General features: G+C 41.5%; 1 protein-coding gene across 2 annotated transcripts; it reads left to right on the top strand.

The window, feature by feature from the left end:
- The first annotated feature begins 429 nt into the window (after positions 1-429).
- Acaa2 (acetyl-CoA acyltransferase 2) lies at positions 430-25,698 on the top strand. 2 transcript variants are annotated; one of them, XM_042675140.1, is made up of 10 exons: positions 430-534; positions 5,902-6,064; positions 9,890-10,022; positions 12,280-12,396; positions 13,594-13,741; positions 15,221-15,396; positions 15,883-16,012; positions 20,926-20,996; positions 22,838-22,992; positions 25,310-25,698. In XM_042675140.1, exons 1-10 carry the CDS (start codon positions 519-521, stop codon positions 25,392-25,394), a joined length of 1,194 nt encoding a protein of 397 aa, XP_042531074.1. In that variant the 5' UTR covers positions 430-518; the 3' UTR covers positions 25,395-25,698. The 2 variants fall into 2 exon arrangements, with proteins under 2 accessions (XP_042531074.1, XP_042531073.1); XM_042675139.1 differs by having other exon boundaries at positions 5,902-6,068; positions 9,894-10,022.
- Positions 25,699-27,348: the final 1,650 nt, after the last annotated feature.

Below are 27,348 nucleotides of genomic sequence, written 5' to 3'. Positions count from 1 at the left end.
CCCGGGCCTCTGCCCACTGTGTGCGCAGCCGCAAACCTAGCCGATCGCGGGGCGCTGCCACACACCACGCCCATTTGACTTCCAAGCCACGCCTCACTCCGCGGCCCAGCACTTTCAAATCCTGGCGGAGGTTGAGATGGGCGGGGTCCTGGCGCCGCGGCCTGTTCTCGACCCTGCCCGCCGGCGGGGACTCCGGGGATCCGGGGGGCCCGGCCTGCGGAGGGCAAAGACAGGCGGCGCAGTCAAATAAAATCCTTCCGCCGTACAACGATGTGAGGCTGCCCCAGGCCCAGCCCTGGGAGCCTGCGATCCCTTTAGTTTCCCGGAGAGGGGCCCAGGGGTCGGCCGAGCGAGGTCACCCGGGCGGCGGGGCGTGGGGAGCCCGCGCTAAGTCGGTGAAAGGGCAGGGGCGCGGCCTCGCGGGGTGCCGCCCACCCCGTAAAGGCCGGGTCCCGGAGGGTGCCGCCCGGGTGTTGTGGAGACGAGACCGCGCACCGAGGGACCGAGCTGCGGCAGCGATGGCCCTCCTCCGAGGTGACCGCCGCCCCGCCGCCCTCACCCCTCTCGGGCGCGGCCTCCGCTTCCGGGCCCCGTGGGCAGGCAGGCCCAGGCCGTGGGTGGGCTTTCTCCTGACCCTTCGGCTTTGGGGAGGGGGATGCCGTGGGGATGGGGGACGGGATGGATAATGTGACACCGGCCACAGGTCAGCGACTCTGGTGCCCCATCTAGTGACCGCTGGCCGACCAGAGGAGTTAGCGTCTGACCTTGACCCTCAGCGGGCCGGGGGTGGGCGGGGAGGAGGCCGGTGCCGCCCGCGCCAGGCCTCGATTGCTCCCGGTAGCCCGGCGTCCTGGTCTCGGTCGCACCTTGGGTGGGGGCGGTGATGCACCCTAAGGGTCTCCAGGGAATTCGCGCCCTGTGACCTGACCCCCTAAACGGTTTGGTGGTGGTTTGCTCCAAGACCCTGTTCGGCTCCCTTTTGCATTCCTTTGAAGTTCGGGCGACTCCAGGAAAGTGCAGACAACATGTAAAGTTCAGGGTTTTTCAGTTGTTTTAAGTAATTATGTAAACTCCCTTTTCATACTAAGCGATCACAGTCGATGGAATTTTATCTTAAAGACCTGTATGTCTGTTGAACATTCCACAGAACACACAGGAAGGCCTTGAGACAGGAAAAGACTTGACAGAGTCTGAGAAGCGATGGCTTGGGTGGTCCAAGTGGGCGCTGTACATTCAGTGGGAGGCAAATACAGGGATTTAATCTCTTCTCGGTCCCTATTTCCTCTCTCATCATAAAGAGACCACTGAAGATTGCAGCGGTCCAAACCAAAGCAAAGGATGGCCTTGACCATACAAGGGAAAAGAAGGGTAAAAGGAGAGGGGAACTTTTAGCAGAGATTGGCAGATGGGCCTGCGGGAACGAACGGTGGTACAAGATTGGCTGTGGCAGTGAAAGAAATAGCAAGAATGACCTGGAGGAACTGGTTCAGGATGATACCACTTACAGAGTGAGGAAAGGGGTGGGCGATAGATTCGGAAAGGAAGATTGTTTTGATGCCTGTGGAGTGACCAAGTGGAGATGTCAGGCAGACACTAAGTTATCCCCCCATTCTAGAAGTCAGAAGAACCCAGGGAAGGAATCAAGTGGAAAGTAAATATTCTGGGACAAAGTACAGTTGTCCTATATTCGCCAGTGCCATTCTCAGCTCAGATGACCACATTTACTTAATAAAGCAGATGTTGGTTTTTCCTTTTAGACAAGTTCAGAAAACCTACTTAATTTGGAAGCTATCTTGGAACGAACTGTCTTTTAAAAAGGAAATCATATTTTTACTGATTTTTTTATTTTAATTTTGTTAGTGGTAGGTACCGTTATAGACTCCTTTGAAATTTGTATGAAAACAAAAAACCCATCTGGTTATAGTACAGGTAGCTAGTGGCTGTGTCTAGAAACCAACTTTGAGTTTCAGTGGTGATTGTTATGGACTAATCTGAAGGCAACAAAGTGCTTCGGTCTGTTGCCAGCCTGGTGTTTACAGGCCTGGTGTGAGAAAGAAGAGCTTGTGACTTGTTATTGTAAAGTAAAGGACATACTTAAATGGGAGCATAATTAACCATGGTAAGGACTGTTTTCAGGTATTATTGAAGAAGAGCCAATTGCTATATAAAAATTGTCTTAATATCCGTCCCAGTGCTTGGTAGGAGATTTTTCACCCAAAAATATTAATTCTGCTGTTTATTAGCTTATTTGGGGGAGGTTATATATCCCCTTATAGCAGGTAGGCTGCTAAATTACTCCTGATATACTAGATGATCAGTAGTTTCCTTAATTTGGTGTTGTCATCTACAGTTGCTCTAAGACAATAGGTATTTACAATAGTAGATATTTACCTTGTAGTAAATTGACCAAATAGTAGTCAGAGATCGTGTTTTTCCTCCAGTGGTTTTTTGTTTTGTTGTTCAAATCAGCACACCTCAACAAGACCTTTCACTGCTCTAGAAGATGGTCTTTTCACTGTCTTACAGTTTTGGAAATCTTTAGCATTTGAATTTTCAGTGCCCTTTAAACAAGATTATACCTGGACACTGGTGGCTCAAGACTGTAATCCTCACTATTCAGAATGCTGAGATCTGAGAATCTCAGTTTGAAGCCAGATAGGGCAGACAAATCTATGAGACTTATCTCCAGTAAACCAGCAAAAGCCAGAAGTGGAGGTTTGACTCAAGTGGTAGCATGCCAAACTTGAGCAAAAAAGCCAAGTGAGAACATTGAGACACTGGGTTCAAGCCCTAGGATCTGCCCACTTGAACCACATCACCACTTCTGGCTTTTTGGTGGTTTATTGAAGATAAGCCTCATGGACTTTACTGCCCAGGCTGGCTTCAATCCTTAGGACACCCAGCTTAGATTCACTTTTTAAATGTAAATGTCTACTTGTTCCAGCATCCTTTTTCCATTGGAGTACCTTTGCTTCTTTTGGGGGCCATGTAGTTCTTCCCATACTTTATTAGGTTTTGGCTACAGTCTTTTCTTCTTCATATTGAATAATGTTTATCAATCTTAAAAAATCACTGAACGTTGTTCATTTCATTCCTACTCTGCTATTAAGCTCATCAAGAGAATTTTTACATTTTAGTCTTAGAATTGGGTTTTTAGTTTATTCTTATTATTATTGTTTCTGTTCCTTTTTTGAGATACACTATCTTTATCCTTTCTACCCTGAACACAGTTAATAATAGCTATTTTAAATCTTTGCAATTACAGATCTAGATATTCTCAAGGTGGATTATCACTTTTAAAGAATTATATATTGGGTTGTTTTTTTTTAGGTTAACTTTTGATTGTACTATTTCTGGTTAGCTTTTTTTTTTTTTCCAGGCAGCTAGTTTAGCTGAACTTAAGCTACATGTCTCTGTCTATAGTAGGCAGCAGATCCAAAAGAAGGTCCATATTTTTAATCACAATCCCAAGATGTATGTGGTCTGACCAACACATGCATGATTAAGGGTCAGCTAAATATTTGGGCAGTCTCTATATGAAATTTGGATCTCTTTTCTGTGCTATTCCTCTTTCCTAGATTCTCTACCACTTTCCAGTGATTGAGGTTGCCATGAACTTTGTTCTCAGATTCTTCAAGCCAGCATGAGTGTGAGTTTCTGAATTCTAGACATTCTGTGTGGCATGGACTGCTGGCTTTCAGGTTCCGTGCTATAAATAAACTGACACTCATTCTGTACTGTTCCCTTCATCCAAAGATCAGCTTTTTCCATGTCTGCCTGCCTGCTTAGTTCATTTCCAAGACCTCCAGGTCGTTGTTCATTTAATATTGTCCTGAGTTCTTCCTTGTCTTGAGAGATTTGATCATACAGCAGCATACGAGGCCATGACCAGAATCAGAACTAATAGAACTAGGAGGAAAGCATGCAAAGGGTAAAGAAAAATGAAGCAAAGATAACACTGACATAAAAGTCAGCAGGCACCAAAGAACTGAGGAGGTAGATCAATGGTGAAACCTTTGCCTACCTCGCAGCCCTGACATCCACTGCCCCCACCAAAAATGTTTTAAAGGCAGAGACTATTCACTGAGGGTTAGAGAACACATGGGAAGATTCAGAAACATACTAATGCAGAATAACCCAGCTACCAGAAAAATATACTTCCAATGTGAGAAGCCTTTTGTACATGGCCTTTTGTAAGTGTTTGAATGTTATATCTATAAAGATAAATTGTGTAGATGTGTCTTAATTATACTTTCATGAGTTGTTCCTCACATTCCTTTTGCTTGTAAATTTCTCAAAATAAGGATAAAAAGTGACAGTTTTGTTGTTGTTATTGTCTTTGTCAGTAGTGGGGCTAAAACTTAGGACCGCATGCTCTTGCTTGAGGTTTTCACTTCAGACTGGCACTCTACCACGTGAGCCACAGCTCCACTTCCAGCTTTTTACTGTTAGTTGGAGATAAGCGTCATACAGACTTTTCTGCCCAAGCTGGCTTCAAACTAATATTCTCAAATGTCAGCCTTCTGAATAGCTAGGATTACAGGTCTGAGCCTCTGGTGCCTAGCTTTATGTTTAAGTTTTGCACTGCACAACTAGTGATTACCATTCATATTAGAGTCATCATGGATTTTTATACTCATAAGTTTTTTGGCCAATGACAGTAGGTTCCCTAGAATGATTTTTATTTATGTGTACAAGGAGACTGATTTGATTTATAGTATTGCTGCAGATTTATAATTTTGGTTTGTATTAATAGATGTATATTCTCTGTCAGTTAAAATCAAGAATGTGGGCTGGGAAGGTGGCTCAGTGGTAGAGCACTTGTCTTGCATGCCTGAGGCCCTGGGTTCAACTCCTCAGCACCACATAAGCAAAAAGAAAAAAGCCGGAAGTGGCACTGTGGCTCAAGGGGTAGAATGCTAGCCTTGAGCTGTAGAGTTGAGGGACAGTGCCCAGGCCCAGAGTTCAGGTCCCACGACCGGACCTCCCCCCAAAAAAAGATAAAATCAAGAATGTGTTGTCAGGTTCTAAGTGACATATTTTAAGTATGTTGACAAACTAGAGTATCTTTAGAGAAAGGCAGTGAGACTTAATGTCAGCTAAAAAAGTATTTAAAGCATGCTTTCTGTTGTACTGGGAGAAGACTCATTAGATCTGGAGACTATTTGAGGTTAGCAAACTCCAGATGGATTTCACATGTAAAAGGTGATCTATTGTCATTCTATTCCAAGTATAAAAGATAATAGTGAAATATAATAGTTGAAGGGTGTGTGTGTGTGTGTGTGTGTGTGTGTGTGTGTGTGTGCACGTATACATGTGCACATGCCAGTATTAAGGTTTGAACTCAGGACTTCACACTCTTGCTCAGTTTTTTTTGCTCAAGGCAGGTGCTCTGCCACTTGAGCTATACTTCTACTTCTAGCTTTTTGCTGACTAATTGGAGATAAGAGTCTCTTGGACTTGTCTGCTCAGACTGGTTTCAAATGAGATTCTCAGAGCTCAGCCTCCTGAGTAGCTGGATTACAGGTATGAGCTGTGGGTGCCCAGCACCTTGACACAATCTTAAGGGACCATCTATTTTGGAGTTTCTTTGATTCTGATAGTAGCCAATATATTCCAGCATCCCGAAGGAGAAGTAGTTCAATTGTCAACATTGTGAAGCTGTGGAAGACAAGAATGGTGTCCGACTGGAATAAATTTCTTTGTAGCATGCAGTGTAGTTGTTGGGACCTGTATGGAGGTGTTGATCACACTGATAACTTTAAGCCTCTGCTTCCATGAGTGTAACTCATACCAGGTGTTACTGCATGTCAAAGATTTTCTGCTAGGAAACTGGAAATTGTGCTTCAAGGTTTTACCATGATATTACTGTAATCACTTACAGATTTTTCCCTCCATTAGGTGTGTTTGTTGTTGCTGCTAAACGCACACCATTTGGGGCTTATGGCGGACTTCTGAAAGACTTCACTGCTACTGACTTAACTGAATTTGCTGCCAAGGCTGCTCTGGCTGCTGGCAAAGTCCCACCTGAAACCATCGACAGTGTCATTGTGGGCAATGTCATGCAGGTTAGTGTGGCAGGGGGACTGACCATTTCTATTGCTTTCTTTGATCATTTTTGCAAAGACAAATTTCACGTGTCACGAAGACCAAAATAGTAGAAGCTACAAATAGTTGAAAGGTATAAATGGAGGAATCCTCTGTCTCTAGAAGCAGTGGCATACATAATTCAGAGTAGTATATATTCTGGAAACCATCAGGCTTGAGATGCAATTCAGTGCTTCTTAAAAGGCAAATTGATTTCCTGAATTTATGGGAGGTGAATTGGTTTTCTCGGTATGCCTGCTAAGGATGTATATTTATGGGTCAGCTTCCCAACACTGTGACAAAACACCTGAGATAAGCAACATTAAGTGAGGAAAGGGCTTTTTGTTGTTGGTGGTGGTCGTGGGGTCTGAACTCTGGGCCTGGGCGCTGTCCCTGAGCTCTTCAGCTCAAGGCTATCTCTCTACCACTTGAGCCACAGCGCCACTTCCAGCTTTTTCTGCATATATAGTGCTGAGGAATTGAACCCTGGGCCTCATGCATGCAAGGCAAGCACTCTACCACTGAGCCACCTTCCCAGCTCCAGGAAAGGGCTTTTGTGACTCATGGTTTCAGAGGTTTTAGTTTGTGGTTACTTGGCTGTGTGGTGTTGGCCTGTGGCCACTCAGCTCATCCTCTCAGGAATGCATGGTCACCTCATGGCAGCCAGAAAGCCAAGAGAAAGAGATGAAGGGCCAAGATGCCCAGTATACTTCTGAGTGCACACTCTCAGTGACACAACTTCCTCCTACTATCCCCACCTTCTGGACCAGGGACCAAGCTTTAACAAGGACATTGGAGACCCATACTACAACAGAAGGGTAGCAGATCTGAGTCATGCAATGTCTTATATGTGACAGAAGCTAGATCAGAATTAGTTGCAAGAAATAAGAAGCTCTCTTAACCTTCTATTTTCATATGTGTGGGGCACAAATAGATCATCCATATGGGGATTATCAGAAGATAGTTATTAAATGCCTAAATATTTTAACTGTCATGGGAGAAGATAAAAGAGCCAAAGTAACCCCTGTTTTCACTGTATTTGATGTTGGTATAATTTGTGAAGGGGAAGGAGAAAAAAACCAAATTGTTTAAATAGGGATACAGGTGGACCCATTGCAACAATGAGATGTACAAGTCATTATGTTGAAAAACGAACTTTACAACTTTGGCAGGGGGTTGGGGGGAGGACGGAAAGGGATGGGAAGGGTAAACAAAGGAGGAGGCAACAATGCTTGATAAGAAATGTACTCATTACCTTGCCCATGTAATTGTAACCCCTCTGTACGGTATTTTCACAATTAAAAAAAAAAAGCCAAAGTAGTCCAAAAAAGAAGGTTATAACCTAATGAGGAATTGAGAAATGTGAAAATATGCACATATACCTATATTACATAAAATATCATCACCTTTTAAACATACTGAAATTAAGATCTTTAAAAATAATATTAAGCTAAGATTTTTTTTTTTTTGGGTCCGGTCATGGGGCCTAAACTCTGGGCCTGGGCGCTGTCCCTCAGCTCTTCAGCTCAAGGCTAGCGCTCTACCACTTGAGCCACAGCGCCACTTCCAGCTTTTTTCTTTTCTCTTATGTGGTGCTGAAGAATCGAACCCAGGGCCTCAGGCATGCAAGGCAAGCGCTCTACCACTGAGCCACCTTCCCAGCTCCTAAGCTAAGATTTTTAAAAATAATATTACTTTTTTTTTTTTACGACCCTGTATTAGACTTTTCATTCCTGTGACAAACACCTGAGTGAAAACATCTTAAAGGAAGAAGGTGGTTCGTGGTAGGTTGGCGCCACTGCTTTCAAATCTATGACTAAGACAGAACCTCAGGGCTCAAGGGTGGACAAAGCTGAAAGAGATGAAGGAACTGAGGGTCAGCTCTTCCCTTCAAAGGTGTCACCCTCTGCCCTCCTCCTTCCAGCCAAGCCCAGCCTCCTAAGGCTTCCATCAATTCCCCCAGATAATGCCATACCACCACTTGGGGTAAAGCATTCAGCCAATGGGAGATATTTTATACTCAGCCCATAACAGATGCCAATGATGCGATCACCACAAAAGGCAAGGGGAAAACCATGGGTACGGAAAAGCCGTGGCCTTGACTTTGGTTTTGTTCCGTTGATCCTACTGTGGTGTGACTTTATATCTAGAAAAAGCAGAAACTTGTTTTCTGTTTTATTTATTGAAATTATAACATTTTCATAAAGAACTATTCATGTTAATTCATCTCCCTTTTTTTGTGGGGAGGGAAGTATTTTACCTCTGACCTAAGAAGGCATTTTAACAGGTCAAATTGAAATAGTATACATTTGGTTTTTGTTTTTCCTTGAATTTATTTTAAAGTAAATTTACTCTTTCTAAAACCCTTATATTTTTCTTTTGCATAGACTCTCTCAACCTTTATGATAAAATCACTATAAATGGTACCAGTTTCCTTATGTTTGTACTTTTTTTTCTTTAGATAGGATCTTCCTGTGTAATCCAGGCTGGCTTCAAACTGGAGATTCTCTTGCCTCAGCCTCTTGAGTAGGATGAAAGGTGTTCATCACCACACCCAGCTTCAGGCAGTCTTTACTGTATTAAGTTTCCTGACAAAGGGGTAAAGTACTTAATGATAAATTTTTGAGATAAAGGAGAACAGAATAGATACTAGATAACATTTGACAAATACAAGAAAGCTGTTTTTCTAGTCAAGTGTTAGATATCAGTTAGAATGAATGAATTTTACTGTTTCCTTAGGAAACAATGAAATTCAAGATGAATTCTCTTTATTTCTTTTACTGCCAAATTTCCCTGGATAGGATTTCTGGTTTTAGATCAAAGAAGAAGAAATGGCTTAACTTTGTTTTATAGCAATATCCAGGGTTGGAGATATAGCCCAAGTAGTAGAGTGCCAGTATAGAGTACCCATTAGTGCCAAACATTCACAGGGGCTGGAGATATAGTTCAGTAGTACAACAACACTTGCTTTAGCATGCATAAGGCGCTGGGCTTCACATCTAGCAAGACTGATTGACTGACTGATTGATAGGTAGGTAGAGAGAGAAGTGGGGGAGGAAGAAAAAGAAGGAAGGAAGGAGAGGGAAGGAAGAAAGGAAGGAAGGAAGGGAAAGGATAGTTGAGAGCTGGGTATAGTATCACATACCTATGATCCCAGACAGGAGGATAGTAAGTTGGAGCTACAAAGTGAAACTGTGTCTCAAAATAAAGGAAACAGCCGGGTGTCGGAGGCTCACGCCTCTAATCCTAGCTACTCAGGAGGCTGAGATCTGAGGATCACAGTTCAAAGCCAGCCCAGGCAGGAAAGTCCGTGAGACTCCTATCTCCAATATACTACTAGAAAGCCAGAAGTGGTGCTGTAGCTCACGTGGTAGAGCACTGGGCTTGAGCTGAAGAGCTCAGGGACAGCGCCCAAGCCCAGAGTTCAAGCCCCACGACCAACCAAAAACAAAAATAATAAACAAAAAAAAAATTAAAGGAAACACATGAACAATAACAAAAACCTAACAATGGTTCTAGAGCATGATAAATATCTTTAATGCCACTGAACTGTACACTTAAGAATGTCCAATTCACATTAAGATGATAAAATTTTTGTTATATGTATCTTACCGCAAAAAGAGGTGGAAAAACACTTGACCAAATTAGTTTTCTATAAAGCATGTTGTACCTGCATGCATTATGTCCTCCCTTACAGGTGTATAATTTATCATTTTTTGGTAGATTCACATTTCCATGTCTTTGCCCTGTTCACATGCCTGGATTTATAAAAGAAATGCCTTTTCTTGTCCTTCTATCTGAGACAGAGCTCTTCGGATGCCGCATACTTGGCAAGACACGTTGGTTTGCGAGTGGGAGTCCCAACAGAGGTCTCTGCCCTGACTCTCAACAGGCTCTGTGGCTCTGGGTTCCAGTCCGTTGTGAGTGGGTGTCAGGTATGGGCAGCATTTTATTAAATTCTCTGAATGTATATTAATGGTTACTGGAAGCAATGTTCCTTATCATTATAGCTTCTTTATTTTATAGTGCCCAATTTGAGGTCAATTTGACATTTATTGGAAAATATTTACAGCAAGAAAATGGTTCCTTAAAAAAATCATTAGCTGGGCTGGGAAGGTGGCTTAGTGGTAGAGTGCTTGCCTTGCATGCATGAGGCCCTGGGTTCGATTCCTCAGCACCACATAAACAGAAAAAGCCGGAAGTGGCGCTGTGGCTCAAGTGGTAAAGCGCTAACCTTGAGCTGAAGAGCTGAGGGTCAGCACCCAGGCCCAGAGTTCAGGCCTCACGACCGGACCAAAAAAAAAAAAATCATTAGCTTTCCCTAGTACCAGCATAAATAAATATTCACAGCAAGAAAATAGCTTCTTAAAAACATTAGCTGTCTCCAGTACCAGCATAAATAAATATACATACATACATACAAACATTCATACATACTTAGTTTTTAGGGCGAGGGTATTACTCAGTGGTAGATTGCATGCCTAGCATGTGAGACACCCCGGATTTGATCCCCAGCACTTCAAAAACAAAATCACAGGATTTGATATGAAGAATAGATAAGTGGACTTTCAAGTAGAATCAGCCTGTCACAAAGGACACGCACTGTGCAGTGTCACTTGTATGTGGTACCAGAGTGGGTGGTGGTTTCTGGGGACTCATGGGAGGGAGGGTTTGGTGTCTAATGGAGATGGAGTTTCCATTTTGAAAATGAAGAATTCTGGAGTGAATGGTACTAATGATGGCACTATAATGCCTGTATTTAATGCAATGAACTGAGCACTTAAAATAGTTACAATGGTAAGGTTTATGTTATGTGAGTTTTATCAGTGTTTTTTGTTTGTTTAAGCTAGTGATGACTAATACCTTTCTGTTTGTTTGGTTGGTTTTTTGTTTTGTCTTCTGTGTAGTAGGCCTAGGTACTGTCCTTGAGCTTTTGGGCTCAAGGCTAGCAATCTACCACTTGAGCCACTGTTCCATTTTGGGCTTTTTGTTAGTTAATTGGGGATGAGTCTCATGGATTTTCCTGCCCAGGCTGGCTTTGAAGCTCAATCCTCAGATCTCAGATCCTCCTGAGTAGCTATGATTACAGGCCTGGCTGACTATATCATCTTTGTGCCAGTACTGAGGATTGAACTCAGGTCTTGAACACTGTTTGTTAGCTTTTTTTGTTCAAGGCTTGTATTCTACACTTGGGCTATAGTTCCACTTCCAGCTTTTTGCTGGTAATTGTACTAGGTTTACATTCAATGTCCCATTTAACCTCCACAACCAATTTGTGAAGCAAGAACATTATTACTATTGGTAATTTTTTTCCGTCATTTGTGGAGCTTGAACTCAGCCTGTTCCCCAAGCTCTTTATTAGCATAAATAATTGTACAGCAGGACTTCATGTGATCTTGATCACATTCATATAATGAACTTCGATCAAATTCACCAACCTATATTACTCTTTTTTATCCACGCCACTCCTTTTAAACAATTTTTGGTGGGTTTCATTAATCAGTAGATAAATAGATGATAGATAGAGAGAGAGAGAGAGAGAGAGATAATGTATTTCTATAATGTATTCTGTAATTTCTGTAATTCACTTCCCTATCACCCTCTTCTTTCCCCTTCCCCACTGTTAGTTTCTACTGCGAACAGTGCCCTTTTACAATCATATTACTTTATTTGGATCTAGAGTTCATATGTGAGCAAAGTTGTGCGCTGTTTGTCTTTCTGATCTTGGCTTATTTTGCACAACATGATGAAATGGATTCCCTTTTATGAACCTCTGAGATTGGCCTAATTCTGACAAATCTCTGCTCTCCTCCAGGCTTCTCCATTAGCAGGTTAATTCTTTGTTGCCTTTTCAGCAGGTTTGTCTGTGACCCCTTTATGTCAGATCATATTCTGTGCTGATTTTCAAGATTAAGTTAAGAATGATTGTGCCTAGCCACAATGTAGGTAAGGTGTGTTATTCAGACAAATGATTGACATTTTTTCTAGTTTCCTCCATGCCTTAGGAATGAATACACTACCACTGTAGTGTATTCTCCAACTATTTATAAGTATTTCATTTTGTGACTGTAAGCTAGAATATAGTATCTGTTGAAATTACTATTATTTTATAAAGTCTTTATATTTTTAAATACATACTTTGAGTAAAATAGAAAGGCTTTTTGTTGTTATTATCTGTTTGCTTGTGAACAGGAGATTTGTGTTAAAGATGCAGAAGTTGTCTTATGCGGAGGAACGGAGAGCATGAGCCAATCACCCTACTGCGTGCGAAACGTGCGTTTTGGAACCAAGTTGGGACTAGATCTCAAGGTTGGAACCATTCAAATTGTTTGAATTATTTCATATGCTCTGATAGGGGTCATTTTAATAACTTATTAGAGGGGAGAAAACTGACTTTAAGACCAGTTTTTTAAATGGAATATTGGCAAAGTATGAATGATCTGAAATGTTCAAATGATTTCAAAACCCTACTTTGAGTGTTAGTATTGACCCTTGAACCCACATAGAATTTGTTATTGTTGTTGTTTTTTGGCTGGTTGTGGAGCTTGAACTCTGGGCCTGGGTGCTGTCCCTCAGCTCTTCAGCTCAAGGCAACAGTACGCTACCACTTGAACCACAGCATCACTTCCTAGAATTTGATTTTTAACTTGTGTAAGCAATCATAGGTGTAGGAGAAGTAGAAAAAAGACAGAAGGAGCCAAAAAGGAAAGGCAGAGTTTCTAATAAATACTTAATAATCTGAGTTATTAAGTCATGACTTTTACAAGGTATATTTCTAAGGCAATCTCCATTAAGTGGATTTCTTCTTTGTCACAGAAAATATTGCTTGGAATACAGATTATATGTCCCAAATCAGTTGAATGAAAAGGAATCCTTTCATCTTTAGTACTATAACAGAAAAAAATCATTGTTCTGATAAGGAATAATATTGATAATTTTAAAATTAATTTAATTTTTTAAAAAAAGAACAGTTGGCTGGGCATTGATGGCTCACACCTAAAAAAAATGCTAACATGTATAAACCACTGTTAGCCCTTTCTCTGAAGGACAGTAAACTATTATTCAGCTGGCCCTCTACCACTTGATCCAGGCCTGTAGTCTGGATTTTGCTGATTAATTGGAAATGGCATCTCTTAGATTTTTCTGCCCATGTTGGCTTTAAACCACAATCCTTCAGGATTGTCTTTGCCTCCCGTGTAGCTAGGACTATAGGCATGAGCAACTGATACCCCGTTTATATAAAAGTCTTAATTTTGCTTTTTGTTGGATTTGTTACTTACATTCAAAGAAATTGTGGGAATTGGAGGAGGATGTTGAGAGGGAAAAACTGAGAAAATGAGAGAAGGGGTGACACTGTTCAAAAAGAAATGTCCTCCTTACTGACTTACATAACTAACTTCTCTGTACAACACCTTTACAGTAACAATTTTAAAAAGAAATGATATTCCTCCCCACAGATGATGCTCTAACAATTAACAATTCCCTTTATGAATGTCTTTTTTGCAGCTAGAAGACACTTTGTGGGCAGGACTGACAGACCAGCATATTAAGCTCCCCATGGGACTCACAGCAGAGAACCTTGCTGCACAACATAAAATCAGCAGAGAAGACTGTGACAGATACGCCCTGCAGTCACAGCAGAGATGGAAGGCTGGTCTGTGAGACTGGGTAACACCAGTATCTATAGAAAAAAGTGTCTGTAGGAAACTTTTTTTTTTTTATTGCCAATACTGGGGCTTGAACTCAGGGCCTGGCGCTGTCCTTGAGCTTCTTTTGCTCAATGCTAGCACTCTACCACTGAGCCACAGCATCACTTCTGACTTTTTTTGCTTATGTGGTACTAAGGAATCAAATCCAGGGCTTCATGTATGCTAGGCAAGCACTCTACTACTAGGCCACATTCCCAGCCTGGTAGGAAAACATTTATCCTTTAAGTTCATACAATAGCTGGGTGCCAGTGGCTCACACCCATAATCCTAACTACTGGGAGGCTGAGATCTAAGGATTGTGATTTGAAGCCATCTAGTACATGAAAGTCCATGAGACTCTTATCTCCAATTAGCCACCAAAAAGTAGATCTATGGCTTAGGGATAGCACCCAAACCCTGAGTACAAGCCCTAGGACTGGCACACAAAAAAAATATGTTCTATGCAAAAGAAAACTCTTCCCCTATGCATATTAAATCATAAAGTAGTGAAGATGAAGGCTCTCCTTGCATCTCACAGGGGAAGGGCATGGGGCTGGTGCCAGCAGCTACTCTGTACCTTTTAGATTTCCCCATTCCAGTAGAGCAGTCTTGTCCAGAGGGCAGATCTTGCCAGTTGTTTTTCTAGTTCTGCTGTATACAAGTTTTCTAACCTCAGCAAGTTTTAGTCACTGAGCATCTGCAAAATAGAGATAACCGTAATTGCCCTTCCTAGTTATGTAAAATTAGAGTTGTCACACCAAGTAAGGGAAATATTTTTCCTCTGGAAAGTGATAGTAAAACTAAGGTGGTATTATTCTTGATTTATCTTGTTGCTAAAATGATAGATTATTAGAGAGACAAAGTAGATATGTTTTATAGGCAATTGTATCGGTGAGAGATCAAATAATTCCTTCAGGTTTTCTATCACTATTAAATTTTAGTCGTCAATTACTAGTGGTATAGACTACTTGGTATTGGTGTAAATTAAATTGTCCTGACATTTCCATACATATGTATAATGTATTTGGCTTATATTCACCCTAACTTGGTAACTTTTTTGGTAACTTCTTATCTCACCATTACCTTCAGTTAGCCACCAAAAAGTCAGAAGTAGAGTTGGGACTCAATTGGTAGAGTACTAGCCTTGAGCAAAAAGCTATGAGAGAGCACTCTGGCCTTGCCCAGTACTTTGGTGCCATTGTAAGCTGTAGCTAACCACTACCACAGTCTCTGAAGAAAAGACATGATACAAAGTCATCTGCATAGACACAGACATTGTGTTAAGTTCTCCAGTGGGGAAGCAAGTTGTGTAAATATTAAAGGCTTGTGATAAAGTGCTCTGTGAGCCAAGGGTAGACCAACTATGACATTGAAGGATACTTGCTTTCTCTTTGTATTTCTTCTTTTTTGGTTTTCCTTCTTTGAGAGTTTTTCTACTATTTCAGCAAACGATGCTGGCTACTTTAATGAGGAAATGGCACCAATTGAAGTGAAGACCCGGAAGGGAAAACAAACAATGCAAATGGATGAGCACCCCCGGCCCCAGACAACCCTGGAGCAGTTACAGAAACTTCCTAACGTTTTCAAGAAGGAAGGAACGGTCACAGCAGGGAATGCATCGGTTGGTGTCACAGCAGATCAGGCATTTCCTGATGTATTTTTTCCAAATGATGACATTGTGTTTAAATACTTGCATGCTGATCTTTAGTTATATAGTTATTTAATCTAGTAATTTGGGTTTTATTTGCCCGACACAAAATAATCTACTCTAGGCCTTAACATTCTTCTGATTCCTTAATCTCAGCATTTTTCATTTTCATACTTTTTTCTTTCTCATGAATATAGTCCATCGGATTTCTTTTCACATCCACCCACATCTGGCTATATGCTTTTTCTTGGCTTTCTTTTCTATTATCCCTTAGTGAGGTTTTATTTTGTGTCTAGGAGAATCCTTACATTCTCCAGAAAAGAACCACACTTCTGTCAGTTGGTGTTCCCTTCTGCCATTGCTTCTTTCATACCACCCTCTTCCTGGTTCTGCTCCATTAGCAATCCTGAGCCATTAGTGCAAGCCTTAAATAACTGTGTTCTTCTGCCTGTTTTTAAGGGAGTATCAGACGGTGCTGGAGCTATCATCATAGCTAGCGAAGATGCTGTTAAAAAACACAACTTTACACCACTGGCAAGAGTTGTGAGCTACTTTGTGTCTGGCTGTGATCCTACTATCATGGGTATTGGTAAGTTCCTAGCAAAGCAAACTGGTTGGGCTACTTTTCTGGAAATAAGCCTTTTTAGTATTTAGAGTCTGATTCAAATCAAAGCCACTCACTTATAGAGATTGTCACTTACATAATCATCTTGATAATGAACTATTCTAGATACAGTAGGGAACCCAAGGCCATGCAAACTCCCTGTGAGCAGTTTGTCTTTTTGAGGTTATTTAAATAGATTAGTCTGTTTGAAGTATTTAAAATTAACACATGGCTGGGTACTGATAGCTCATGCCTACTATAATCCTAACTATACAGGAAGGTGAGATCTGAGGATCATGGTTCAAAGCCAGCCATGAAGTTGCTAACTCCATTAACCACCAAAAATTCAAAAGTGGAGCTATAGCTCAAAGTGGTAAGATGCTAGCTTTGAGTGAAAATCTATCGGAAAATTCCCTGGCCCTGAGTTCAAGTCAAGTATTTGGACAAAAAAAAAAAAAAAAAAAGAGGAAAACAATAAAGTAATAAGAGAATTACATGGCTCTGTTTGGGATATAGGAACTGTAAGATAGGAGAAAGACTTGGATGAAGTAGAGAAAATGCTTGGAGCAGCTGGCACAGCACTCTGCCAGGCATTCTGCATTGTCAGGAATGGCTATCACTCAGTCATAATATTCTTCTGGCTAAGCCAAGGTTTATTAGCAAAAAGGCCAATTACAAAGTTATCTAGATGATAGTCTTGGCCTGCTAAATTTGAATTAGAAGTGAGACTGAGATCTCAGGATTGTGGTTCAAAGCCAGCCCAGGCAGGAAAATCCATGAGACTTTTATCTCCAGCCAATCACCAAGCTGGAAGTGGGGCTGTGTGGCTCAAGTGGTAGAGAGCTAGACTCAAGCAAAGAAGGCTCAGAGACAGTGTCCAGACTCTGAGTTAACCCTAGGGCCAGCGAGAGAGAAAGACAGAGACAAAGACAAAGACAGAGAGTGGGGAAGGTGGGAGGGAGAGGAGGAGGAGGGAAAAGACATGGCACAGAGATTTTTTTGCTGCCTGCATGGCTATGAACAGGTGATACAACTGTTAATAGCTTTTGTTTTGTTTTCATTGGGCAATAGGAAGATAATTAATTAGATGTCTCACCTGTAACAATAATATTACAGCTCTGAGACCCTTCTTTGGCTTACCTATCATCATCCCACAGCCCAAGGAAAAATCAGCCCTGGGGTATGGATTTCAGATTCATAATAGGTCCAGAGATGCTTCTAGGTTAGGATTTTTTTCTGACTAACATGGTTTGTGAGGTGGGCCCTAGGGTAGAAGGAAAATAATGCCCTGAAGCCAGTGATCTTTTCTGTCAGCTTCTAGGTGCTGGGGCCATAATGCCACATGAAGATCACCCTATTCGCTACCACATCCTTTAGAGAAGACTTATCTCTGGGTTAAATTCTCAGGTGGAAGAGTTAGCATGTGACCACCTTGTTATTTTTCACTTAAGCAGGATATTCAGGCATCTGCTCACTGGCCATTTCTGTTAGAGTCTTGAAGGCTTTAACTACTCAATGCTGGCAAAAAACAAAAAACATAACTACTGTCTTAGAAGTGGAAAATAGCTTGAAAAAAACGAGACATCTGATTTCAGCTGCCAGTGGCTCATGTCTGCTAGCTACTCATGAGGCTGAAATCTGAGGATCACAGTTCAAAACTATCTCAGGCAGGAAAGTTTGTGAGACTCTTATCGCCAATTAACCAGCAAAAGGCCAGAAGTGGAGATGTGATTTAAGTGGCAAAGCACCAGCCTGAGCAAAAAAAAAAAAAATTAAAAAAAAAAGCCAGGCAAGGGCAGGAAGCCCTGAATTCAAGCTCCAGTTCCATCTGAAACAACAAAAAGAAACGTGTATATTGTATATTGGAATGATATTTAGAATTGGGTGCAGCTGTTCCCAACTTCATTGGCAATCAAAACCCACCACAACCTCAACTCCTGCCCCAAGATTCTGTTCTAGCAGAGCCTTAGCTCCTGGGTTGATTTATTTTGTTTTTGATGATCCATCAACCTTTTCTGGTTTAGGTCAGTAATTATTTTACAGTTGCTTTTTTCAGTTTAACCTTGGGTTCTCAATAGATTTCCATCCGCTGCTGAGCAGGGAATATGTGTTTTCCCAGCTTCTAGTTCTGGCCTGGATGCTTGCCCTCAGATACAATGAATGCCACTATGAGAGGATTCACGTGTTTCTTCAGGGCTTGCACAGTGTCTCACAGTCAGACACCTCCTTCCCTTACAAACTACCTGCCACTTGTAGTGTGGGATTAAAGGGTGTCACCAGGTGGCTAAGCAGGGGGAATAGACTACTGCACATGCAGTGGAGACTGATGTGGCCATCGAATGTGCAAGAACAATACGTCCTCAGAGCTGTGGGTACCTCACGTAGCAATCCATAGTCCTGCACTGGAGCTGCAGACTCAGGAAGAGGGAGGAGCCAGGACTTGAACTTGACAGTGATAGCTCAGAGGCCATGCACAGTTTTAGAAAGTTACCTTTTCCTAGGCCTCTTAAGGCTGGTGGTGGAGGTGGGTAGGTAGAACTTTGAACCAATTTGAACTGAAGCAGCTCTAGCTTGGTCGTTATTGGGCTTCATTTGTACTAAAGATTCCAGTGCTTTAAAAGGTAAAAGTTAACCAAGTCAAAGCACTTCTAAATTCTAACTTGAAACACCAAGAAGTTCCCAGAGTCACACAGCTATTAGTAGCAAGTTCCACTTCTAGAAATCAGATCTCCTTTTAAGAATACTAAACCTTTCTGAGAGGGAGTAAATAAAATGTGTGGTCTAGGAAGGGTCAGGTTACCTCCCAGCATCTTGCAATAATTGACTGTAAAGATTCTGAGTTAGTAGAGCAAATTGAGGGAGGCTTGCTAATAGAGATGTATATATAATGTCTTAATATTGTCAGACTCATTTTTATGTGTCCTTTACCACCAAAGGATACTTCACCTTTTTTTCTCTTTATAACTTAATGATCTCAAGTATTTTGTTACAGTCATAGAACGATGACTAACAATCGCATGACTGTACTAGGTAACTGATGATTTCTTGTTTGTTACAAATCTCACTTTCACTTTCATGCCTTGGACATAAAACAAGAGTCTGGAATTCAATACCATATTAAGTCAGTCACCACACAGAACTGCCACATTCAATAAAACACATTAACTGGATGATCCTCTTCAGTAAGCAGACTTGTCCAAAGAACAATTTAATTAGACTACAAAGTGAATTGATACTATATTTACATTGTATTATGTTTTTCTTATTAAGATTCATCTTCCTTTTTACTTTAGGTATATTTGGGGAAATTATTACAGAAAGTTTGACTACTTAAATTCAACAAAACAGACCAGATTTTTTTTCATAGACATTTTTGGTAGCTTCATACTGTTAAGAACAAATAGAGACAGAGATAATCTTTAGCCAGACATTTTACCTTTTGGGAAAAAATATTGATACTGATTTACTTTAAAATTTTGAGCAGTATTTTTTTTTTGGGGGGGGGGGAGTCCGGTCATGAGCCTGAACTCTGGGCCTGGGCGCTATCCCTCAGCTCTTCAGCTCAAGGCTAGCACTCTACCACTTGAGCCACAGCGCCACTTCCAGCTTTTTTTTCCTGCTTATGTGGTGCTGAGGAATCCAACCCAGGGCCTCAGGCATGCAGGGCAGGCGCTCTACCACTGAGCCACCTTCCCAGCCCTTGAGCAGTATTTGTGACTGTGCCTGGGACTCATCTCTTTGGAGAGTTTTGATACTTTCACCACTTTCTTTTCACTCAAATAACTTACTCTGTTTACCTTAAAAACATTATCAGTCTTAAGTCATCATTGGTGATCTTCAAAAATGTAGTAGCTACATTTCATTTCAGATGTCTATTTAGTTGATTTGTATTTTTTTTTTCTGCTGGTCCTGGTGCTTGAACTCAGAACCTTTAAGCCATTCCTGAGTGTTTTTGCTGAAGGCTAGTACCCTACCACTCAGGCCACAGCTACTTGATTGGAGGTATCACAGACTTTCCTGACCCAACTTGCTTCAAACTGCAATCCTTAGATCTCAGCTTCTCCTGAGTATCTAGGATAACAGTCATGAGCCATGAGTAGGGATCATTTTTTGTTTTGTTTTTTAAATTCTTTGCCTACACTATACTTGAACAATTTTTCCCTGATGTGCCCGGGAGCTTCCTGTCTGCTATTTCCTGTGGAGATGTTGCTGTTCTTTCTTTCCTTTTATCCAGCTTACCCGAATAGAGCTGAAAATACAGAGTAGATCATGCTCCCCTCCATACCATAGACATGCATGACCTGTGATTCTAAGAGCTCATGGTCTTCCTAGTGGTTTGAGATCAAGAATGATTTGTAACTGACTCAATCCCACATATGACTCTTTTGGAGTCCTAAAGCCATTTGTGATCGATCTTCACATGTGCATTTCTCATTTATAGAGTATACAAACTGCTTTTTTCTCTGGCTTCTTTTTCTGTTGTTACACTATTTATTGTGTGGTGACAAGGTAGCAGGATTTATGATTGCTGGTAACTATCAGAGTATTACTTCTTTCTTTTTTTTTTCCAGTATTCTTGTTTAGTTAAAAAAATAAAAAAAAGAGGGCCGGGCACCAGTGGCTCATGCCTTTAATCCTAGCTACTCAGGAGGCTGAGATCTGAGGATCGTGGTTCAAAGCCAACCCAGGCAGGAAAGTCTGTGAGACTTTATCTCCAATTAAGCACCAAAAAAAGCTAGAAGTAGAGCTGTGGATCAAGTGATAGAGTGCTAGCCTTGAGCTGAAGAGCTGAGGGGCAGTGCCCAGGCCCAGAGTTCAAGCCCCACAACCAACCAAAAAAAAAAAAAGAGGTCAAAATAAATGACATATTTCTATATAAGACTTTTATTCTTATGTAGGTCCAGTCCCTGCTATCAATGGGGCCCTGAAGAAAGCTGGCCTGAGTCTTAAGGACATGGATTTGATAGAGGTTAGTGTTTTCTTTTTATAACACAAATAAGCCACATACTTGGATAGCATAAATGGTATTAGTGGTATTTTATAGTTCTCCTTGAATTAGTACTGTTAATGTTTCCAATGATGTACATATACATGATACTTAAATCCACCCAATTAAAATGCTTTACTTATATTTTAGTAAGTCAAACATCATGGTTTCTCCTACTGAAATATGAATTCCTGGAATCTTCTCTGGACTTTTCAGAACTCTGTTCAATTTTAGACAATTAGTATACATGTCAAAATTGATTATTATAAAAAATGGGAGCCAAATAGGTACGTCTAGCCCTATTTAAAAGATTAAAATGAAAAATACAAGGTAAAAGAATTGGCCTAATAGGAAAAGCAATATCTAGTGCCAAATCCCCCAATTGGGAGCCTGCAGACTTTGTCTTTGCCACCAGAGTTTCAGACAAATACATGGTTTATCCTTAAATCTCTTCTTCCATTCTTTGAAGATTACAATTCAGAGCCTCAAGGGCCCTGCTCAGCTCTCATATTTGAGTCTGACTTCACATTTAACTATGGAAATACAGCAACTCTGAAAAGTGACTCATCATCATTTATAGATGTATGGAGCTCACAGCACTGTTTGCCTGGGTTCAGAAGCCTGCTTTGACCACACATTCTACATATCTTTGTGTCTCTGTGAAAATGACTGAATCGACAAAAGAATACTATTGGATCTAAAGGCAAATAAGATACCATTGTGGGAGAACACAAAAATATAATAGGAAAGAAAACAATGAAATGTGCTCTCCCAACTCCATGAAAGTTAATCTTCCTTAAGACCAATTTTTTAATAAAATTCTGTAATTGATTTGTAAAGTAATAGCAAATGAAACAAGGCAGTTCTCATAGCCAGCCTGGTAAGTGTAAGTCAACAATATACTTTTCACTTCTGCCATATTTTGCCATGGTAACCATCATAAGCCTCAAATTATCTTTATTGTCCCTTAGTTTTATTTTGGAAGGATGTCTCAGTACTGGGTAATAATAATAATAGCCAGCACTTAATGAATACTTGCTATGTGTCAGATGATACACTAGATACTATCCAGGATCTTAACCTTGAAAATGACTCTTGTATGATAGTACAGTTGAATTTTGCTGTTGAGGAAATACAATTATAAAGCAGAGTTTAGAAGAACATGCACAGGGACACACACTAATAAATGAGAAAGCTATCCAACTAGCTTTCTTGCTCATGGCTGATGTTCTACCACTAAGCCACACCTTCAGTCTTGAATCTTTTTGGCTAAGTAGAAATAGGCTTTAAACCACCATGCCCCAGGTCTCAGAATCCTGAGAGAATAGTTTAGGATTGCAGGCATGAGTCCTAGCTCCCTTTTTTTTTTTTTTTTTTAAAGAAGCAAGTCTCACTCTATAGCTCAGACAGTCCTCAAACTTGAGGTCTTCCTATCTCAACCTCTCATGTACTGGGATTATAGGCAAGTACCCAACTGTCTACTCATTTTTAAACCTAACATCTTTTGTAAAGGAAGATACTTCTAGATAACTTTGAACATAGTTATTTTGACTAATTAATGAAAGCCATCTTCTCTCTTGTTTGTCTCTCTGTCTCTGTTCTATCTCTGTTTCTCTGTCTCCCTCTCTCTCTTTGTCTCTGTCTCTCTCTCTCTCTTTTCCTGAAATCATAGTATCTTTACATGGAATGACTGAAGATAAGTTCAAATAACATTGTGAGGAAACTTAGAGAAAAATAGAATTAGCCCTTGATATAGAACTAGGCCTAGGTTAAGAATCAGTTTGTGAATAAGGATTCTTATTAATGTCCTTTTCTTTCCTAAGGTGAATGAAGCTTTTGCTCCCCAGTACTTGGCTGTTCAGAAGAGCCTGGACCTTGACCCAAGCAAAAGCAACGTGAATGGCGGAGCCATTGCCTTGGGTCACCCATTGGGAGGATCAGGATCAAGAATCACTGCACATCTGGTCCACGAATTAAGGTACTTGCTGGAAGTGGCTGAATTTCAGCTGTGCTGTTCTGAATCCAAAACACAGGAAAATTTATTTCTCTCTTGTCTGTGTCCTGGCACTGGTTTAGACCAGAAGTATCTTATATAGGTTAGTGCTGTGATCTGGCCTTCCAGATGGCTCTGCTGTGGGATTCTAGCATTTCCTTTGATCTACTCTGTGTGCTCTGCAGGGAGCCCATCCCTGGCACTGGTGACCGGCAATGAGCAGATACTAAGGCTCAGGTCCCCAGGGCCTTGGTTCTCGTGGCACTTGGTCTGAGTGCCTGAACGATAAATACATTTATGAAAAAAAATACTGAGTAAGTTCTTCATGATCTAGATGCCATCATTTAAGGAACCTAACTAAGCAAACTGACAGTTAGAGCTAAACTTTTCCTTCATGGTTTCCAAGGCTCCAGGTGTTTGTATTTTACAGCTTTGATATAAGAGCGGCTCCATGTGACTCTATTTTGAGCCCTTTTGTTCTGTTGGAAAATTTGAAGTAAGCCAAATATGTAATGGTGACAAAAAAAAAAAATCACTCCAACTCCATGTTTGACCCAAATAAAGGGACTCATTGCACATAGTCATTGAGTTGAACTAGAGCATGGACATGTATAATAATAATTACTGGATCAGGAAACTGAGATCTGAGATCATGATTCGAAGCCAGCCTGGGAAGAAAACCCCATGAAACCCTAATCTTCAATTAATGACCAAATGCTGGAAGTAGATCTGAGACTGAAGTGGCACCAGCCTTAAATGCAAAAGCTAGGGGCACCACCCAGGCCCTGAGTTCAAGCTCAAGTACCAGAACAAACAAATCTTGGATAACTTTTTCAGGTCACTATCTCAGGACTAAGGGATAAAAACAGACTATAGTAAAGGACATGAACTCTTTCTAATATATCTGCTTTTTTTTTCTGGACCTGGGGCTTGAACTCAGGGTCTGGACACTGTCCCTGAGCCTCTTTGTGTACCACTTGAGCCACGGCACCACTTCTGGCTTTTTTTTTAATAGTTTATTGGAGATAAGAGTCTCTGCCTGGAAGCAGCTGTGAACCGTGATCCTCAGATCTCAGCCTCCTAAGTAACTAGAATTATAGGCTTGAGCCACCAGTGCCCAGCTTTATATCTGCTCTTTTATATGGACCAACTGTACTAACACTATTTATTCTAAAGTGCCATGAGAAGAGTCCAAACTGTCCAAGTCAAAGGCGCTCTTCCTGTGTCCCTCCTGAGCAACCCCTGTTTATCTGATTTAGCTCCTGTTCTCACTCCTCCCCACGACACACTTGAGTGTATATTTGTTTTGGTTCATCTAGCCCTGAATCTGTTCTTCCTCTCCTTTACTTTTTCATTGTTTGTTTGTCTGTTGTACTGGGACTTGAACTCAGGTCCTCACACTTTTGCTCAGCTCTTTAGCCAACAGCTGATGCTCTATCACTTGACCCACATCTCCCTGTCGTGGTTTTGCTGGATATTGGAGATTACAGTCTCGTGGACTTCTGGACTTCGAAATTCTCAGAACTCAGCCTCCTACATAGCTAGGATTATAGGCTGACTTCACTGCTACTTTTGAATAAGAAAATTCAGTTTACAGAATTCTAAAACCTATTGTGAGTGTAAGCCGACATGAAGGATTTGAGAAAAAAAACTGAGGAAATGAACTAAGGTGCTTAATGCAGTCTGTGCTTGGTGACTCACACCTATAATCCTGGCTATTCAGGAGGTTGAGATCTGAGGATCAAGGTTCAAAGCCAGACCAGGAGACTTATTTTCAATTTACCAGCAAAATGCCAGAAATGTGGGTATGACTTGAATGGCAGAGTACCATCATTGAAAGAAAAAGCTAATCAAGTGCAAAAGCCCCAGTACTGATACACACAAAGAAAATTTTTTGTAAAAAAGGAATGGCTAGCTGGGTGCCAGTGGCTCATGCCTATAATCCTACCTACTCAGGAGGCTGAGGTCTGAGGACTGCAGTTTGAGGCCAGCCTGGGCAAGAAAGTCTGTGAGACTCTTATCTCCAATTAATCACAGAAAAAGCTGGAAGTGGAGCTGTGGTTCAAGTGGTAGAGCACTGCCCTTGAGCAAAAGAAGAACCCTGGGACAATGCCCAGGCCCAGAGTTCTAACTCTAGGACAAAGAAAGAAAAAGAAGGAAAGAAAGAAGAAAGAGAGAAAGAGAAAGAAAGGAAGGCAGGCAGGCAGGCTAACAGTGCAGCTGTGACATATGAATTTCATTTAATTAATTAATTGAGTTACTCTTCACTGAGGTTGGTCTGAGCCATTGCTTGCTCTCCTAGGCGCCGCGGCGGGAAGTATGCAGTGGGATCAGCCTGCATTGGAGGCGGTCAGGGCATCGCCCTCATCATTCAGAACACAGCCTGATGAGCCCTGGGAGCCCAGCGCCCGCCTCCTAGCCAGCCAGGCCACAGGACAGCAGGTGGCCTGCAGAGCAGCTGCCACTCTGCCACACCCAGCCGCTGAATGAGGCCCGAGTGCAAGACCTTGCGGGAGCTCCTGCTGTAGGCAGTAGGCGCTCCTGAATCTGCCCAGTCTAATACGACATGATCCTGAACTAAAGCTCAACAGTCCAAGGCCTTAAAGGAAGCCCGTCCTTGCCAAATAACTACTGTGCACACCTTAGATAATAGGATTATGAGGATACTGAATAAATGTTGCCTTAACTTTAGCCAATCTTTTCCTGTCATTTTTTAAATTTTGTAATTGTCGTGTGTGAAATTTAGTATTTTACCATTTTAAGTGTACAGTTTAGCAGCATTAAGGACATCCACATTCCGGGTACCCATCTCTATATCTCTTTTGTCTTGAAGAACTGAAACTGTCTACCAGTGAAGCTACCCTTCCTCCTCCTAGCCCCTATCTCTGTATTTCACCCCTCTAAGTACTTGTAAGAAGTGAAATTCAGCCAGGCCCTGGTGGCTTATGCCTGTAATCCTAGCTACTCCAAAGGCTGAGATCCGAGGATCACAGTTCAAAGCCAGCCCAGACAAGAAAGTCCACAAAACTCTTATCTCCAATAAACCACCAGAAAACCAGAAGTGATGCTGTGGCTCAAGTGGTAGAGTGCTTGCCTTGAGACACCCAGGTGCTAAACATCTCCCAACACACAGCTGTTACCTAGCCCAGAATTCGCACTGTGTACCCACCCATCCCCTCGCCTCTCACCTTCCCCTTTCGTGTGTTGATCTACGTAAGCTTTTTTGTTTGATTTGTGCCTGTACTAGGACTTGACCTCAGGGCCTTACATTTTTGCTTAGCTTTTTCTGCTTAAGTCTGGCTCTCTACCACTTGGGTCATACATCCACTTCTAGCTTTTAGCTAGTTAACTGGGGGTATGCGTCTCATCAGATCTCAGTCTCTTAAATAGCTAGAATTATAGGTGAGCGACCAGTGCTTGACTAACAGAAGTTTTTAATTAGAAAAACAGTCAGCTTTCTGACTTCTTTCTCCTGTTGTAGGCTTGGGAGAAATTAGATAGGCAAAGTAAATGGACTAGTAATACAAATATGACATCGTTCTTTCTTAGAGGCATAAAGTCTTTTGTGGACACAGGAGCTCCATGGAGAAGCCTTTATCCCATGCATAGAGCTTCTCCAGTCTGGAGTTTGCTGGCAGCGTTGCTTTGTTAATTCTGATTGTAGACACAGGCTCCCCCTGTTTATAGACCTAAAGACTGGCTATTGAACCACCTGCTCCTCACCTTCTATTCTTCCACTAGCTTCCTGATGTGTCCTTTTGTCGACTGCTCTTTCTCCTTTTCTTAGGTCATGTCTTCATTCTCAGAAACAGTTGCCACCAGTTGGCCAAAGGAGCTTGTCAGCTCCATGGCCAAAACACAGGTTGCTTTTCATCACGCATTTCAGATTTCTACTCACTTGTCAAGTCTTCAACATGGGCGACTCATTACCACCTCCCTCCACTGCCGCCCTTGGCTTCTACTCACAGGCCATACTCCCCCTTCCTGATTTACAGTTCATGCTTATTCCTTTATGCCCCCACCCCCACCCTTGAGCACAGCCACAATTTCCATCCATCATCTTCCCAAAGACTGGAGATCTGCTAGGAACACTACTGACTCTTCTATTTAACCTCACAAAAGAGCCATTCAAAATTTTTATTGAGATTAAATTGAATTTACAGGTTATGAAGGTGTTAGAAGAAAACTAACATCTTCACATTTAATCTATATTGATATATAGTCTATCTTGAAATTTATTCATGTTCTTTTATCCTTTTAGGATTTTTATTTACTTTTTCTTATTTAAAAAAAAAAAAGATCTTTGGGGATTATTGAACTATGTGAGACCCGTGCCCTACC

Source organism: Dipodomys spectabilis, unplaced genomic scaffold (assembly GCF_019054845.1).
Source record: "Dipodomys spectabilis isolate Male_0828 unplaced genomic scaffold, ASM1905484v1 ptg000024l, whole genome shotgun sequence".
Classification (NCBI taxonomy): Eukaryota; Metazoa; Chordata; class Mammalia; order Rodentia; family Heteromyidae; genus Dipodomys; species Dipodomys spectabilis.
The sequence above is the reverse complement of the archived record's forward strand: the minus strand, read 5'-3'. Positions and strand labels throughout refer to the sequence as shown.